This window comes from Tenrec ecaudatus, chromosome 15 (assembly GCF_050624435.1).
Source record: "Tenrec ecaudatus isolate mTenEca1 chromosome 15, mTenEca1.hap1, whole genome shotgun sequence".
Lineage (NCBI taxonomy): Eukaryota > Metazoa > Chordata > Mammalia > Afrosoricida > Tenrecidae > Tenrec > Tenrec ecaudatus.
The window spans coordinates 13,563,195-13,581,539 of NC_134544.1; the positions used below are offsets into that span (position 1 = coordinate 13,563,195).

The 18,345-nt window shown below is 43.2% G+C and overlaps 1 protein-coding gene across 1 annotated transcript; it reads right to left on the reverse strand.

The window, feature by feature from the left end:
- Nucleotides 1-1,599: 1,599 nt before the first annotated feature.
- Nucleotides 1,600-17,919, reverse strand: LOC142428072 (ovalbumin-like). The gene is made up of 7 exons (XM_075533209.1): nucleotides 17,893-17,919; nucleotides 16,758-16,940; nucleotides 11,684-11,809; nucleotides 9,773-9,890; nucleotides 8,863-9,005; nucleotides 6,656-6,811; nucleotides 1,600-1,992 (listed from the first exon to the last, which is right to left on the reverse strand). Exons 1-7 carry the CDS (start codon nucleotides 17,917-17,919, stop codon nucleotides 1,600-1,602), a joined length of 1,146 nt encoding a protein of 381 aa, XP_075389324.1.
- Nucleotides 17,920-18,345: the final 426 nt, after the last annotated feature.

The following is an 18,345-nucleotide window of genomic DNA, read 5'->3' on the forward strand; positions in this document are numbered from 1 at the left end:
GAGAGGAAAGTGGACAGGGGAGAGCAGCAGAGGCAAAGCAGTGAGGATTCTCTGCACCTGCAGTGGGTGAGCCTCAGCCAGTGGCAGACTTTACAAACTAGGTTCCCAACATATTGCATCTACAGCCCCATTTTCAGGGGTGGGAGAAACACTCAGTGCCCCCCCCACCCGGCAAGGAAAAACTTTTGTACAATATCAAGCACACACACACACACACACACACACACACACGCACACACCAAGCGTAGTATCCCCACCATTAGGAAAGATTGCTATATAGGGAGACGATGAAGTTGAAAACCCAGCAAGCATTTTCTTCATGCTAACTTTGGGGACAAGACTTCCCTGTCGATTGGACAGAGCAGGAAGCTGACGCTCAGGGTGGGAAATGACAAGGTTGTCAGCCATTATGAGCCCAGAGTTGGGGTTTTGGCTTAGGTAGGCTGTTGCTGCATTTGGGTGTTGTCCAGTAGACTTTCAACTCTTGTAGATCTAGTGTGTTCTAAAGTAGAACTGCCCCAGAGGGGTCTCTTTGCTGCCATCTACACATAGCAGATGACCAGGCTTCATTCATGGACCCACCTGCTGGGCAGGTTTGAGGCAACAATCTTTGGGTGAGCAGCTGGGTGCTTGAGCATGGCATCATTAGGGCTCCTTCAGCTGACTCCAAATCTAGGGCCCTTTCTGTCCTGTTCTACCAGAAGGCTGTCTCAAGAGATGCTTCTGGAGGGAAAGGTCAGATTCTGTGCACCTGAAGTTTGAGAAGAATCAGTGCTTGATGGTTGAGAAAGTGAGACCAAGAAGGGGAAAGGGCACGAAATAAAAACTGAGCTTGCTTATTAAATGTATTCAGATATCAAACTTCTTTGTAATCTTGAAAGTGTTCCTGAATTGTTATTTCTAAAGGATGCCTGCTTCACCATCTACTTCAGGAACCCTGGGTGAGACTCCGGATAGAGATTGTTAGAGGACAGGGTTAGGTCATGACAGTGAGTTGAGGTTTTGTTTCAAATCTTCTGGGTTGGAACATTGGGTAAATTCCTCATCTGAAGTCTCAGCTTCCCCTCCTTCAAGTGAAGGTAACAATAATTCCTGTCAAGTTTGGGTAAGGATTAAATCAGGTCATCCATGTCACATACTTGGCAGACTCCCTCGAATAGTGACATAATCTGTGATGGTTAGCTCTTCATTCTAAAGCATTCTAAATCATTCATTCAGGTGCGGCAAACACATTTTGGTGAAAATTATCTGGATAACTTAACCATTGCGGAATAATATTGTCTGGTATGAAAACAGGGCTTTCTGAATTTTAACCCTCTCTTTAAAAGGCTCTAAATTGTGGACTGCATTTTAAAAAGGTGGTGTTTTAATGACTGCAGCTGATGGCAAGCTAGGGCTTGCTGAGTTCATGTGAACAGATCCAGAGTGAAATGAGACAGACAGTCTGCCTGATAGAAATGAAAGAAAAAGCTTTGGCCAGAATTGTGCTTCACCCCTTTAACTACATCCCTACTGTGGGAATTCTCTAAACTCTGCGAATTCTAAAATCTAGCAGCTTTTGAAGATCAGGAAGTGGTTTAAGTAGGATGTGCTCCCTTGCTAAGGGTTAGATATTATGCCATAGAGAATAATGGTCTGTGTTTCTGACTTCCGGACAGAGATGAGGAAAGGGTGATTCGCTAGGAAGACAGAAAGGTTTTCTGCCTGTCCATTTTGTCTGGTCGGTGCTAACATGAAATCGTCTTCAGTGACCTCTAGAAGAAGCATGTGGATTATTTTGGAGACTGCAAAACCTTCCTCCACAGTGATGCCAGACAAGTCAGCCACTGAGGGGTCCAGGACATCAGTCATCCCCATGCTTGTCAATATGGAAGTGTAGTCTCCCTGGCAGACCAGCCGGAGCCGCGGCAGGTACAAGTCCACAGCAGTGTCTTCAAGGCTTGCTGAGCTGAGCCAGACATTCATTTTCTCAGGTGTGACCTCTTTGATGACCTATGGGAAGGAAGCCAGAAGCAAACTACAAATGAATTCCATTCAGAAAGTAAAGCACACCAAAGGCTTAGTCCCCAGGATTATCCCTCTGACAAATGGGGAGCCAGTGCCTGCCAGGCTGGCCTCACAGGATGAACAAGGATCATTACAAACAAGGATGCTAGGCTGAGACTGACCTGAAGGACAGGGATGATGGGAAATGGTCGCCATGGACAAAGTTACCTGGTTGGTTATTTTGCTTGGAAAAAGAGATGGCCAGATGTACACCTGCTTATGAATTCATGGGCTGTGGCCCATGGTTTGATTCCATGGTTTCTAATCGATCAGGGACTTGGAAGGAACAGGGATATGGCAAAGAAGCGAAGATATCTGTGTCTACTATGAATGCTCATTACAAGGTGGGACTATGAATAGGCAGTGTGACTTCATGCTGCCTTGTGGAAAAGTAGATTCCAAGTGTTGTGTCCCCCACATAGGAGCAGTTGTGGGAGGGGCACAGAAAGGCAGCATGTAAAGGAATGGAAGCCAGGAGCATGGGGTCCTTGAGTGCAAGAGGGGCTCACACACACACACACACACACGCACACACACACGCACACACAGAGATCCCCATTGAGAATGTTAATGTTTCTTTCTATATAAGGGCCGACCCTTTTCCTTCCGTCACATTAAATAACATGACATTTGGAGCATGACAACCTCTAACTCTGACAGTGTGAACTAAGTTCTGCTGTTGTGGACAAGTGCTACGGGTCGGTTCCAAACTCAGCTATCCTGTACACAAAGGAATAAAAAGCTGCCGAATCTCGCCCATTGTCACCACTGTTCCTATATCCGAGCCCATTGTTCCAACTGCTGTGCTAATCCATTTCCCTAAAGGCCTTCCTCTTTATTCCAGTCCCTTTAATTTACCAACCATGATGTCCTGATCCAGGGCCTGGTGTCTCCTGACACATGGCCAGAGGACATAAAACAAAGTTTCTCCATCCTTGCCTCTAAGAAACACTCTGGCCTTCTTTTGAATGCAGCTCAGCCCAAATTTTTCAATAGTCAGATACGCATAGCCACTGAATTTAGAGTTGCAGAAACCTACAGAGGTGGCTCTATACTGACCTTAGGGTAACTATGCATGAGTCAGGAACAATTTGATGGTAGTAATTTTGGTCTGGGGTGTACTTTTTTATATTTCAGAGTGGATATTTTGTTTTTCAAGCACAGCTTTGGTAAATCTTAGCAGGCATTTTAACCCCAAGTCTGGAGTGGGCTGAGACGCTAGCAAATAGGCTCCAATGAGGCTACAGACACTAATTTGCTACTAAATCTTGTGCAAATAACATACTAGTTTGGTCTTCAGGCTTCTCCCACTGACAAATGGATGACTGGAGCCTGCTTATCTGGCCCCACAGGTTAAGCAAGGATCCCTGTAGATGAGGAGGCAGATGGGCTGAGTAGAGAATGAGGCACCTTCAACCAGGAAGAGACGAGTAAGCGTGCCGCTGAATTACCAGCAAGTAAAAAGAACATGTACTTGGAGAAAATAGATGGATTTAAAACTGCTAAGAACTGTTAGTTCCATTGCAATGCCTAGAGAACACAGTGGAACAGGAGGGTATTTGAGACTCAGAGGAGGAAAATGTCAGAGAAACAAGCACAAAGGAAAGAGTGAGAGGAAGACAAACGTGTGCATAAGCAAATGTGGTGAAGAAAGCTGATGGTGACCAGCTATCAAAAGATATAGCGTCTGGGGTCTTAAAGGCTTGCAAGTAAATAAGCAGCCATCTAGCTCAGAAACAACGAAGCCCACATGGAAGAAGTACACAAGCCTGTATGATCATGAGGTATTGGTGGAAACAGGTATCAGGCATCAAAGATCCAGAACAAAACATTATATCAATGTGAATGAGAGGAAGTGCAGAGTGGAGACCCAACACCCATCTGTAAACAATTGGACATCCCCTTACAGAAGGGTCACAAAGAAGAGACAACCAGACAGGGTGCAGTATAGCACTGATGAAACATACAACTTTCCTCTAGTTCTTTAATGCTTCCTCCCACCCCCCGCCCATTATCATGACCCCAATTCTACCTTACCAATACGGCTAGAAGAGAACATGTACACTGATACAGATAAGAACTGGAAACACAGGTAATTCAAGACAGATAAACCACTCAAGACCAATAAGGAGAGTAGCAATACCAGGAGGGGAAATGGAAGGTGGGGGGAGTATGGGGGAACCAAACACAATGATCTACCTATAACCCCCTTCCATAGAAAAGTGGTTGAAAAGACAGTGGTTGATGTAAAACATGAAAAAAAATTTATATCAATGGTTCCTCAAGGTCGAAGAATTAATACCAAGAGCTCAAGTAGAAAGAACATGTTTGGAAAATGATGGTGGCAACATATGTACAAATGTGTTTGACACAATGGACACATGTATGGATTGGGATAAGAGCTGTAAGAGATCCCAATAAAATTCTTTAAAATAATAAACTTTTTAAAATCACACAGTTTCATCTGCACACTCTGTTGAAATTTAAAAGGGCAGTTTTCATTTTGTGTTTTGTTCATATCACTACCATTTCCATTGCATTCAGTGATGTGTGGAATTTACATTCATAAAAACATTTCTCAGGGTTGCACAGGGCCAGGTACAGAGGAGGCCACAGGGAGTGAGTGTGACACCATGAGTTACCACATGGCTGACACCAATCCTCGCACACCTTTGACAGGAATAGATCGAGCTGATTGGTAGATCTGAAAGAGGTATCAAGGTCTAGTCTATTTTAAAATGCATGCGAAACAATAACAAACAAAACTCCCATGAGAGCTGGGAAAGGAAAATGCCGATGGCTGTGATTAAATACATAAAGCGTTTATAATTACATGCAATGCACTTCAGGAATTGTATTTATAATTGCATGCAATGCACCTCAAGAATCTCAGGATATCTGCTTTGTTCTCGTTTTAGGGTTGTTGTTGCTGTTATTTTAATGAGCATAACACTTCTTGATGCTTATTTTTAAAACATAACCATTGTTTGGAGGTGGTTCTGACTTGTGGAGCCCCCATTTTTTTCCAGAAGTTGATGGTCAGGACTTTCTTCTGAGATGCCTCTGGGTAGACTTATACTTCCCACCTTTCAGTCAGCAGCCAAGCTGTGGAGAAGTGAAATTATAGCTCTTCGGTCAATATCTTGGTGGCTTCCACCAAAAGCTTGCATGAAGACATGCAAATAAGATTTAGAGGACTCAAACTTGGAGTTTTGGTCAGTGTTAGCATCCCTCTGAGTATAAGAGAACCATCTCAGAAGCAAAAACAAGAAGTCTCATGACTGACAACAAAGAGGAGCCGCCAACAGAGCCTATGCAAGTCCCGTGCCTGAAGTGGGGAAGGCAGCAGTCTCTACAGGTTGAGTTGATTGGTGGAAAATCCTAAAGAGGCATCAAAGTGCCATCTATTTTAAAATGCATGTCAAATAAACAACAAACAAGGTCTAGAAGAGGAGATGAGTCAGTCAGGGTGCGATGTAGCACCGATGAAGAATACAGCTTTCCTCCAATTCCTAAATGCTTCCTCCCCACCCCCCACCCTTCCGCCTACCATGATCCGAATTCTACCTTGCAAGCCTGGATAGAGCAGAGGTTGTACACTGGTACAGATAGGAGCTGGCGGCACAGGGAATCCAGGGTGGATGATACCTTCAGAACCAGGGGTGTGAGGGACGATACTGGGAGGGTAGAGGGTGAGTGGATTGGAAAGGGGGAACTGATTACAAGGATCTACATATGCCCTCCTCCCTGGGGGACGGACAACAGAAAAGGGGGTGAAGGAAGACGCCAGATAGGGAAAGATATGACAAAATAATAATTTATAAATTATCAAGGGCTCATGAGTGAGGGGGGAGCGGGGATGGAGGGGAAAATAGGACTTGATGTAAAGGGCTTAAGTGGAGAGCAAATGCTTTGAAAATGATGATGGCAAAGAATGTACGGATGTGCTTTATAAAACTGATGTATGTATATGTATGGATTGTGATAAGAGTTGTATGAGTCCCTAATAAAATGCTAAAAAAATTTAATAAAAAAAAGAACTGAAGGAGGAAGTGCATGTCATGTTCTATGGTACAGAGCACAAGAATCATACTGAGATTGTGTGGCAGAGTGGCACATAGGCGCCTAGGTCCGCAGAAGTAGAGGCCAAGGGAGCATGTGACTGAGCGCTAAGGACCAGAGAGAGACTTTGCTCGTTGAGAAGCAACATTGCTATGAACTGTATTCTTAATGTTTTCTGGTCCTAGCTTGTGGTAAATTGTTGACTTCCTTAATAAAGCCAATAAACATGAGTTGTCTGCGAGTTCAGTGTGGCCATTGTGATGGGTTAGGCAGCCCAACAGAAAAGATTGCCATGGGATGCATCATTGGTGTCAAAATAGGATAAAAGAAGGGTGGAGGTTGGAGGCAGGTCTGACCTCAGCCTTATAGCAGTCAGCCTTGGGCTGGTGTCGAGTTGAATTATCTGTCCCTTTGTGTAGACAAAGGAGGTCAGATGCACCCTCCATGCCCAGTGTATTCACTGTGTGTACCATGCAAGGACTCCCAGCTGTGGAAGCATTATCAAGCTCCCTGCAGGGACAGTGGCTGCAAAAGCTCAGCATTTTACCTGCCGCAGGCCCATTTTCTCTCTGGGCAGGATGATGACCATACTCCAGTAACCGTCCACGTCGGACACCTGAAGCACTTGCGCCTGAGGATCGTTTATGATACCAAGCTTGAACAAGCCCTGCACCCGCATCATCTGCACAGGTTTGCTCCGGAACTGCAAAGAAAAACATAGTGAGTGACAAGGTCCATGGTTTTTATTTTCCCTCCTCTTTTTTCTTTCATTTAAGGCAGAGAAAATCTACACATATACCCGCCCCCTCCAAAATTGTCCACAAGGTGACAAAAAGAAGTTTTAGCTTCCCGTGACTTTGATGACTTGAAGAGGGTGAAAACCTAAAAAGAGTAACTAAATTAACCCCTACATTGTCACTAGTTAATACTAGCACCTGTCAACCCTGTAGAGCAGCGGTTCTCAACCTGTGCGTCGTGACCCCTTTGGGGGTTGAACATCCCTTTCATCAGGGTTGCCTGATTCATATCAGTAGCAAATGACAGTTATGAAGTAACAACAAAAATAATTTTATGGTTGGGGATTCACCCCAACATGAGGAACTGTATTGAAGGGTCGGGACATTAGGAAGGTCGAGCAGCACTGCATAGAGTAACACTGCCCCACAGAGTTTGCAGAACTGTAACCTTTCCAGAAACAGACGATCAGATCTTTCTCCCATACAGGGATGGTGGGTTGAATTTCTGACCTTTTAGTTAGTCACTGAGTGCTTAACCACTGTGCCACCAAACCAAAAAAGCCTTATTATCATCAAGTAGATTCTGACTCATGGAAACCTTATAGGACACACTGTAATCTTTACAGAGACATCCATGCATATCTATTTCCCTTTGAGCTGCTGATGAGTTGGTGAGTTAGAAACTTGGCCTTTCCATGGGTTGGATAGTGCTTTAACCACTGTGCCACCAGGGAACCTTAAAGAAAGCAGCTACTGCAAGACAAAATGCTTACGTCTCATCTATTATTTTTATTCACTGGTCATTTATCAAGGAGCTCTGCTGGCTTAGTGGTAACCCATTGAGCTGTTAACTCAAGATCATCAGTTCAAAACCCCTAGCCAGTCTGAGACAGGAAAATGAGGTTTTATACTCTGATAAAGTGTTGCAATCTTGGAAACCCACAGGGATGCAGGGATGGTTCAATCTTGTCCTATAGGGTCATCCTGAGTCTAAAGTTAGCAGTTCAAACTTTAGCTGCTATTCAAGAGGAAGATGAGGCAACCTGCCTCTGTAAAGATTTATAACCTCAGAAATTCTAAGGAACAGTTCTGTTCTATCCTATAGGGTTGTTATGAATTAGAATCAACTCAAAGGTGGTGGGTTTGGTTTTATATCTGTATAATTTCACCACATTAGATGACCTCAAAATATAATGACTGTAGTCTTTGGAAATATGTTATTAGCTATTTCTTGACCTAACAAATATGTTTGACTGTAAAATTATGTTTCTCCTTAACATTCTTTAGTATTGATTTTACATTCAAGGTCTTAATTCAGAAATGTAAATCTTCTGCTCTTTTTTCAGTTGCCTGTAAGAGGTTTTAAGTTTACCTACAATTTCAAGTACTTCTTGGTGGACTAGAGTAAATCACTTGATAATCTGGGACTTAGTTACCATATATAGATCCATTATTTCTTACTTAAGCAGCATGTCTTATTTTGGCTGTAGCAATATGCTTCAGAGAATGGGGGGACCCTGTGAGCCTTAGTGGCATAATGATTACACATTAGGCCACTAACTGAAAGGTTTGTAGCTCAACATAACCAGTCACTCCACAGGAGAAAGATGAGGCTTCCTACTCCCATAAAGAAACATACAGGAACAGTTCTACCCTGTCGTATGGGGGCGCTACGAGTCAGCATTGACTCAATGGCATTGAGAGTTGAATTATCTTAGCCCTCACCCAGAATCTACTTTGAACCTTTTCAAAGTCTCTAATTTGCATACCTTTTTCATTGTACAGCCGCAGTGCTAAAATTAGCATGTGTACTTTTAAGCATGCTAAAAGTGCAATGGAGAATTTAAAAGACAGGTTCAAACACAACTGAAAGTTTTCAAATCTAATTCAGCCCTTTCATGATTACGTGGATAGACTGGTACTTTGAAAATTAATTTGCCTGCTTAAAACTAAAAAGGACTTATTACCTCTTTTGAAGTTTCCTTTAATAGAAAAAGAAATTAAACCACAAGACTACCTCATCCATCCAGAAAGCCATTGTTTGGGTTCTCTCTTTATGAAATGCATTCTTCCATTTCCCTCGGAAGAAGACGGGGTTGACCAACACCAACTGATCATAAGGCATGATATCTTCATATGGGAAGAAGCCTTCGAGCTCACCTTTGAGGGGAGACACAGTGAGAGTAGATTTTGAGGTTCAAGGAATCACACAGTAAGCCCATACTAGAGAACGTCACAGTCACCTGTGGAAGAGGAACTCATCTCAGTTTAATTTGCACTTCTTTTCTGAACCTGATTTTGAGTTGGAGTAAGAAAACTTCAGACGATCCCCACCAACCGCCCCCTCCAAAAAAAAGATTTCTGAGAAAATGAATAAACATTAAAAATTCATTATTGACAAAGGATTGGTGGTACAGAAGAGGATGGGGTGCGTGGACAGGCTACTTACTCATTTAATGACCATGTGTAACATGATTAAGGAGTTTTTCTAGCTTTCTATAGCTAATAGATGTTAACAGTCTTTGTCATTCTACATTCAGTAACACTCCTACACTAATAACAATTTTTATTAGAGATGGAAGAAAAGCTCAAATGCCAAAGAGAGGACAATACAAATCTAGCATATTCCCTTATGTGTACATATTGGCATATTATAATCTTACAGTGATAAAGACCTTCCTAAACAATTCTGAACTGAGAAGGTCTAAGAGAGAAGAGAGGCAGGTTTGACCCCAAAAATGTTAAATGTATTTGGCCAGAAGTCTTGCTTCTGAGTTCCAATACAAAGGGATAGTATATTTAAGAACGCCTATTGAAATTACATGTATTTCAGTGATTATATGTAATTTCAATAATTGTATATAATTACATGCATACGTGCAAGGGAAGAGACGAGAGAGTGAGGATGTTCGTCCTCAGCCTCCTACCTTTTGTCTTGATTTCCACCCATGAGTTAATCTGCATTCTGGCATCTTCTAGATTGGTCATGAAATCCAGAGTTGTAGGTTTTATTTTGTATAGTTGTTCGATGCAGTCCAAATAGCCCTATAAAGTAAGAATAGGGGAAAATGAGACCACAAATAAACTATGATTTAAACCTTCATGGGAAGAAGTATATATATATAGGTACCTGGAAGCAGAAGTAGATCTAATAGTGCTACCTAAATCTAAAGCAAACACCCCCAAACAGCACTGTCATCAACTCCTTCTGACTCACTCTATGGTACTTGGGGAACTATAAATCGGTACAGGGACAGGCAGCCTTCTCTTTCTCTCAGAGAGCAGGTGATGGCTTTGAACCACAAACTGTATGGTTAGCCACTCAATATCTAATTCAACAGGCCACTGGATACATGTATGTAGAACTAGGCCCAATTAATAAAATCATATATGGAGGTGCCCTTTTCTTTTTTGCTTTCTGTTGGGCAATATTAGGAGAGTCTCAAGGCTATTTTGAGTTCTCCATTATAATTGTGTTTTTTAAAATAATTTTATTGGGGGCTCGTACAACTCTTATCACAATCCATACATAAATCCATTGGGTCAAGCACATTGTACATTTGTTGCTGCCATCATTCTCAAAACATTAACTTTCTACTAGAGCCCTTGATATCAGCTTCTCATCTTTCCCCTCCCTCTCCACTCCCCCCACAAACACTTAATCATTTATAAATTATTATTATTTTGCCATATCCTAAACCATCCGATGTCTCCCTTCACCCACTTTTCTGTATGTTCCCTTTTCATGTTTAAGGCAGATACATAATTAAAAGACGCAAATTACTAAGAAACTAGTTTTAGTGGCAAAGGAATTTCTCTTTCTTTTTAGCCTCAGATATTGTGTCTTATGCCCATAACTGAACAAGTAAGATAATCAATAGTCAGCCTAAACAGAGTTGCAAGCTATCAATTCCTTGTTGCCTGATGATGTCAAAATCTTATCCGCTTTGGTGTTTTTAAATCATAATATATAAAATTATATTGTTATGTTCCTGAAGCATAATTAAACTTCTTATAAAACAGCATCAAAAATTAGACTCAAAACCCTTTTGTAATCTTCTGGATGAAATTTCAAAAAGATATAACATATTTTATATTATATACAAAAAAGCCATGCAGACCCATTGAACTGCTACCCACAAGGTCAGCAGTTCGAAACCACTGTCACTCCATGGGGGAAAGATGAGACTGTATTCTGCCTTTGGACGTGTTATCGGGAGAGACCAGGTCCCAGAGAAGGGCCTCATGCTTGGTAGAGGGCAGGGGCAGTGAAAAAGAGAGAGGCTCTGGATGCGATGGATTGGCGCCCTGGGTGCAACAAGGGGCTCAAATTTAAGAGAATTTGTGTGAATGGCACAGGGTCAGCTATGTTCTCTTCTGTTGAACGTCAGGTTGCTCTGAGTTGGAACCTGACTAGCTGGCACCTAACAATTACTGTAAAGATGCACAGTGTCAGAAAACCGAAGGGGGCAGTTCTAAGCTGCCTTATAGGGTCAGAATTGGTTTTTCAGATACATAAAACCAGAATAATTGTCACCTGCTTTGGAATGTTATCAGGAGAGACCAGTGTCTGGAAAAGGAAATTACGCTTGCTGTAGTGGAGGAGAAGCAAATAAGAGAAAAACAGACAGAGCCTCAATGAGCTGAATTGACACCACATCTGCAGCCCTGGACTCGAATCTGCCAGCAATGGCGAAGATGCCATGGGGGGGCAGTGTTTCCACCTGTTGTACACAGGTGGTCTGATTGGTGCCAACTCAACAGCACGGGATGACAGCCTCAGTTGCCTACCGTATTCACTTTTCCTACTTGTAGAAACCCGTGTGACACCAACTCACCTGGAGAAATGGATAGCCTGTATCTGCAAATATGCCACTTGACATGTAAACTTGACTGCTGTTGGATTTTTGGATTTCGGAGAGGAGGGCTTGGATGTGTGCATGGACTCCTGTGTCTTGTCCACACTAGGGTATAGATAAAAAGAAAGAAAAGATTGAGAATGGGAGAGCGTGGCCTCTATGGAGGTTAGACCAGAGGCTCTTCTAGCTACTAAACAAAACCAGGGACCAGTTGCCCTTGATTCAGTGACGACTCTCTATGCCTGCATGCATATCAGAGGAGAGCTGGGTGACACTGGCTTTTAACATTTGTTTTCTGTCGATGTTTATCTTACTTCAAGAAACAAAAGCTATGAGGGCCCATGTTTGAGTCTACCATCATATAGTTTTCAATATCAAATACGATTTGCAGAAAGTTCTTACTAAGTAAACCTAAAGAAACACTTCATTTTTACATCTGTGTATTGAAATTAGAAACATCATTTTATCTGTTTAAAAGAAAACCCACATCACATTAGCTAATGGGACTTGGCACCAACATGCAAGTAATTCAACAGCTGGGCTTGCAGAAGTACATGGCCAGCCCTTCCTCCCAAAGCACCTCCTTTGGGAGACCCGAACCTCTGACTTTTCTGTTAACAGCAGGTGCATAACTATGTGCACCATCCAAGGATTCCTCGGTGTGCCGTACCGCACTGCCATGGAGTCAATTCTGATTATCGTGGCCCTGTCCCACAGAGCAGAACTGCTCCAGAGAACCTCTTAGGCTGTAATCTCTGCAGAAAGACAAGACTTTCTGCTCCCATAAAATGGATGGCTGCAGAAATCCACCGGGACAGGTTCTACTCTGTCCTGTGGGCTCACGATGAGTCTGACTCAACTTGCCGGCAGGGAGAAAGAACACCTTTGCAGAAGCATGCTGCCACACAGGTCTCCCAAGGTGCAGCTGATGGATTCGAGCATCCCACCTTTGGTTAGCAGTCCAGTGTTTAACGAATGTTATTTCAGAGAAAATGAAATCAGAAGCCACCCTTTGTGTACACTAGAGCTCTTCCCTTTTGCTCATGAGGGGCTGGCGATCTTCATGAGTGGAGCTCCTCAGCAGGTACCACCATCAGGCTCAGGTGGGCAGAAGACCTGGGCCCACCACTGGCTGAGTCAGAATGTGCTCTGTCTCCATCACTAGCTGACCTGGGCACACATCCTGACATGGTATTGCTAGCACAGTTAGCATCAGGAAAAACCATGTTCGCCATATTTTGTAACATATAAAACTTCCTAGTGATAAATTCAGGTCGCATAACGTTTGTTCTTCATCACCCCGCCATAGAGGGTCATATGCGACGATTACATCCTCCAGGAAGCTACAACCTGCCTTAGACAAAGGAAGGTCTACGTTGCCTATTTCCCCCTCCCCACGAGATTAACAATATGGCAAAATACCGAACAATTAAGTTCTTAAAGGCACACTGACCTCAATACGGTGGCATTTTTTCCTGTCATGTGTTTGTGTTTGGCACTCCCATTTTGTCTACATTGTTCTAATCCCCAAAGGACATAGCTCCTGTGGACTGAGTGCTCCCCATGCTCCAGGTGCCACTGAAGCTCCTTGACCCAGAATTCATCTCTCTGGGTAGCTCTCGGTGCCACAACAGCCTCTCCTGGAGAACCGCTTCCCTCCTGCACTTACTACTAAAAGAACAGGAACTTTCTTCTTAAAGACCAGTCACCTTTAGCACAATTGTTTGGATAGTTTTATATGTTCCTGAATCTCTAAGTGATTAATTCATTGCCCGCAGTCCATGGAAGAGTTGCTGCTAACCCAATGACGGTGCCTGCCTATGGCCTAAACTCAAGGCGATCTGGAAGGAGGATCCTGCTCCTTTTCCTTCACCTGCACTTGTTCAGATTCCCAGAGAGGTCAGGAAAAAAAGCAGACTCTGTATCTACCTCTGCACTTGAAGAATTTGAAGTTCTCAGCAACGCATCCAAGTGGAGCACCTGCAGTGGGAAGGAAGCACAGGACTCCGTTCAAAGGTTTGCAAACCGTGGCAGGAAGCCAGCCAACCACTTTGTCATTGCATTCTGTCTTTTCAGGAACTTTCTATCACCCCTTTCCCTGGCAAGTTTCTTTGTTCTTCTGTTCAAGAAAAGAAGAAAACATTATTCCAAAGAGAATAGGTGAGATTGGGAAGCAAGGGGCAGGAGTCTAAGTGCTAGAGGGTCAGAATTCAGATATAGGCACTACCTCAAAGCAAACAAACCCATCACCTTCAGGTCAGTTCCTCCTCACAAGGACACTGAAGGACAGAGAAATGCCCTGTCGCATCTCCAAGGCCCCGTTGGCTGTAGTGGTCACTCTACAGCTGGGCTGCTTGCTAACTGCAAGGTGAGCAGTTTGAAGCTACCAATCGCTCCACAGGAGAAAGACAAGGTTTTCCACTCCCACCAACAGCAACAGTCTTGGAAGCCACAAGGGCTGTTCTACCTGTCCTGTATGACCGCTGTGAATCAGAGCAACTTGATGTCAGTGTGTTTGGGGTTTGTTTTCCGTCTTTGTAGAGACAAACTGCCCTCTGCTCTTTCTCTCTCTCTTTCTCTCTCTCTCTCTCATGAGCTGACATTTTGACACGAAGCCACGGCACCCCTGGAGTTCCTTAGGCACACCTTACCTGCATGCACACTTGCCTTCATGATGCTTTTGAAATCGCATGAGCTAAAGATGCAAGTGTGTCTTAAATTAAAGCCATGCGCTCTCTCTTGCAGTGTCACTTAATGTTATCTGTCACTAAATTCCCAGTTGTGAAACATATGAAGGGCCCAATCAATATTTTGAGTGAAGACTGAATGACTGTGCGGATGAATGACTGAGTCAGTGTCGTGTGCAGCAGTTAATCTTATTGGTTATTCACTGAGCACAGAACTATGATGATTGGGGTTCATGGGTGGTTATTGTCCAGCTGCGTTCATACACTTTATCTGATGTGATGTTCCCTTTGAGGATTCAAATATTGATAATATTTTCCCCACTAGAGCTTTATGTTTTCTATTAAAGGCAACTTTCTCTTTCAGTTGTGGTCTTATTATCATTCCTAAGGCTCTCATCAACTACAGCTGACACCAGGCATTGTAGCTCGCCTCAAATATTTAAGAGTGAGTGGTTTAAATGTGGTTGTTTGTTTTTGTTTTGTTTTAGTTTGGGGCTCTAAGAAGAGAAATGGGGTAAAAATGTAGTGCATTTTTTATAATTCTAAAATAGTATAAATCATGTAGGACAAATAGTATAACTATCCTAAAATACAGATGGAAAGGAGTGAATGTAGGCTGTTAAAAGTGGAACAACGGTTACTGAAAGGTAGACTTTAGTTGAAATCAAAGAAGAAATTTCTTTTAATGAAGGCTATCGAAATGTTTTTATCTGAGACCTGCCAACACTCTGAACAGCCTCTGGACTGGTAGTTAATGTCATATGCTGAGTCGTCAAGACCATATAGGACAAAGTAGAACTGACCTGTAAGGTTTCCAAAGCTGTCAGTCTTTACAGAAGCAGACAGCCACGTTTTCCTTCTGCTAAGCAGCGGGTGGGTTTGAACCACCAATCTTTGGGTTAGCAGCAGATTGCTTAACCCCAGCTTAACCACCAGGGCTCCTCGAGGACATAAGGGGGTCCATAATTCAAGGTCTCTGCGTCAATGGTGCCTGCTAGTATTGCGTCCATTAGCACCACCACCATTACCATGATCGCCAACAGGGCACACTTGTTGATCATGGAATTCTGACCCATTGGCTCAGTCTTTCAAGATTGTAGGAGAGAAGCATGATGGGGAGGAAACAATTAGGTGGTTTCTTCATTCTGTGCTTGAAGTGGCCAGGAAAGTAGGTTTGAGTCATTTGGTTCTCCTCTAACTTAGGCCGTGTGGCTGTCAGAAGAGACCAGGGAGTTTCTCCAGTCTTTGCCTCAGCCTCTCTCTGGTTGTGTAACCTGAAGCATGCATAGGGATGGAGGGAGCCAGTCGCCAGCCTTGCCTCCCACCCAGAAGGAGGGGGGGAGGCTTCAGAATGATCTGTCCATCATCATTGTGGGCAACTTTGAGAGATGCCCATAGCTCTCTCCTTCTCAGCTGCAAGCATGCATTTATTGAGCACCTCCTGCGAGTGTGGCCTAGTCTTCCCAATGCATGCAAATAGAGTGGAATGGAGATGTTTTCATGATTAATCTTCCTTGTATTTAAACTCAGAGCTGAATCCAAACTTGTCGAATTCATTTCCAGTTACAATCTTAAATTGGGAGAAACCTTGTTCCACTCATTCCTCATTCCTATAAAACCAGTGAGCCATGACTCAGGCATGTAAGATCCCTGCCAAGGAATCCGGTCTCCACATCCCCTGAAATTATATATTGAGTTAGCATTGATTATCCCCTTAGAAATGTATGTAAATTATAAATTCTTTCCTTAGATTGTAAACACCTTGACATTCTTTTTGCTATCCACTCATTTATTCAATCAACAGCTGTTTAGTCAGCAGTTTAAAAGTTGGAAAGCCTCCTGTGGGCACTCGCTGTGTCCAGAGCACATCTTAGTACAATCCTGAGCACTCACTGCATTCCTAATCTGCTGCTAGTTTTCCCTTTAGACCTCAAAGATTGCTCTCAATTTGCCTCATAAAGGGCTGTGTTTTGATCAAACAGAACATAGACATAGCCTCACCTGGGAGGATGTCTGAAGCTCCTGAATTTTGGGAATCATGCCTTTCAGCAAGAAGGTTTTGGGGACGTAAGGTTGCAGCTGGGCAGGGAGGGTGGAGGCCTGTTGTCCCCTAGGGCAGGCTGGCCTCATTGCGTGATCTATCTGCTCCTGTCCCAGCTGTGACCCTCATGCCTTGCTTCTCTGGGCAGAACCACGATAATTCACCATCTGCATCCCTTTTGAATTAGACAATTCTGTCGGTGACCTTACATGTCGGTGGGCATTCTCTTGTGCTTACAGAGTGGAGTGTCCAGGAAGCCTCCATAGAATGAAGTGCTTGGGCTTGTTACAGAATTTTTCTCTAGGAAGGTGTCTTTGTGACCTACCTTTTCAATCTGAGAGGCACTTTGACCTCTGGCTCCAAAGAACACCAGAGCCAGCGTGGTCAGGAGACCCAAGGGAGAATAGACAAGATTCTCAGTCGTGTGGTCAGGGCTCATTTCCTTAAAGACATCAAAGCAGAACTGTGTGTTCGAGGCACTGATTGAGTCCATTGCTCTCACTGGGGTCTGGAATACGGAGGCAAACATTAACAGGTAAACATTAACAGCAGCACACAGGTCAAGACAATGCTATGTAATCATTTGTTTCAAATAGCAGTGATGGTTACTTCTATTTTGTAAAACCAAAAGCCCAAGGGGGTCTTATGGAAGAAAACTCCAACAAGCAAAAGAAAAGAGCAAACAAAAATAACCAGATTTCTTTGCTACATTCTACCTTAATGACATTTTGATGAGATTGGCCTGTTTACCAAGTGATTTTCCTTAAAAGCTCAGCATGTTCTAACAGCCTAGACATGTATTGAGCATACATTCTGAGCTAAGAGCCTTCATATGCATTTTCTCATTTAATATCCACCACAAATCCAAGAGGTCCATGTTTGTGGGGAGAGTGTCGTAAGGCTCTCATCTCCCTCGGGGCCAGTGCACTTGTCTTGCTTCTCAGAGAGAGAGAGAAGTTCAGTCCCCCTTTGAGAATTGTGGTGACCAAGGAGGTCCACAGTGCCCAAGGAAAGCACACGTCCATTCCCGGACCACATGAGAAAGCAAGTTCTCTTTGCTTCAAGTGAAGAGTTGTATAAGATAATTCCAGCCCCAGAATACTTAATCTCAGAGTCTAAGTTCCAGAGAACCTAATCAAAATCCTACTATTGTTATCAATTTTTATATAGCAGTTAGGGTTAGCCATGTGAGAGATCAGGTTAGCAGGAGAGACCAGTCCCTGGAAAAGAACACCATGCTTGTAGAGAGTCAGTGAAAAAGAGGAAGACCCTTAATGAGCTAGATTGACACAGCGATGGCAGCAATGAGCTCAAATTTAGGAAAACTTATGAGACTAACAGAACTGAGTACTGTTTCATTCTGTTGTCCACAGGGATGCTAAAAGCTGAAGCCAAGTCAAGGGCAGCCAAGAACACCAGGTTTGGGCATGTTCTCGAGCTCCAAAGTCAATGTCCTGTACTTCATCGAAGATGCCTTCTTCGGACATTGCACAGGCCACTCGGGAATTCTTGTGTGGGCCCTCTGGGCATCGACGTGGATGTCTTTTTTCTTCCCGAGCATCACACAGTCCCTTTTTCACATGCCAGGACAGCTTCTATCTTTCTTTTAAGGTATTCACATAAAAATTTTAGGGTCTTGTAAGATCATCGTGTAATATTCATTCAAACTCATCAAAATGTCCAATAATCGGGGAATTAGGGCTTTCAAGAGTAGAGCTGAGTGCCTCTACCGTTTTGTATGTCAACTCCCACAACTTTCAGATTAGAACATCTGAAAACTGCATACTTAACAGAGGAATTCGTGAGGTTTTTAAAATGATCTTTATATCTCTCCTAGCAAAGTGCAATACAATTTGCTTATACATACTCAGTGAAGTGACTTAGACAAATAGAGCAAGTGTGTGTATGTGTAA

What these genes read in the sequence shown, in the direction of transcription:
- LOC142428072 (XM_075533209.1), bottom strand. Translation starts at nt 17,919, where the DNA reads ATGTCCGAAGAAGGCATCTTCGATGAA. An exon ending in CAGGCTATCCATTTCTCCAG is followed by an intron (nt 9,891 to 11,683) that starts GTGAGTTGGTGT and finishes CTTACTTTATAG; the next exon opens with GGCTATTTGGACTGCATCGA. An exon ending in GGTGGAAATCAAGACAAAAG is followed by an intron (nt 9,006 to 9,772) that starts GTAGGAGGCTGA and finishes CTCCCCTCAAAG; the next exon opens with GTGAGCTCGAAGGCTTCTTC.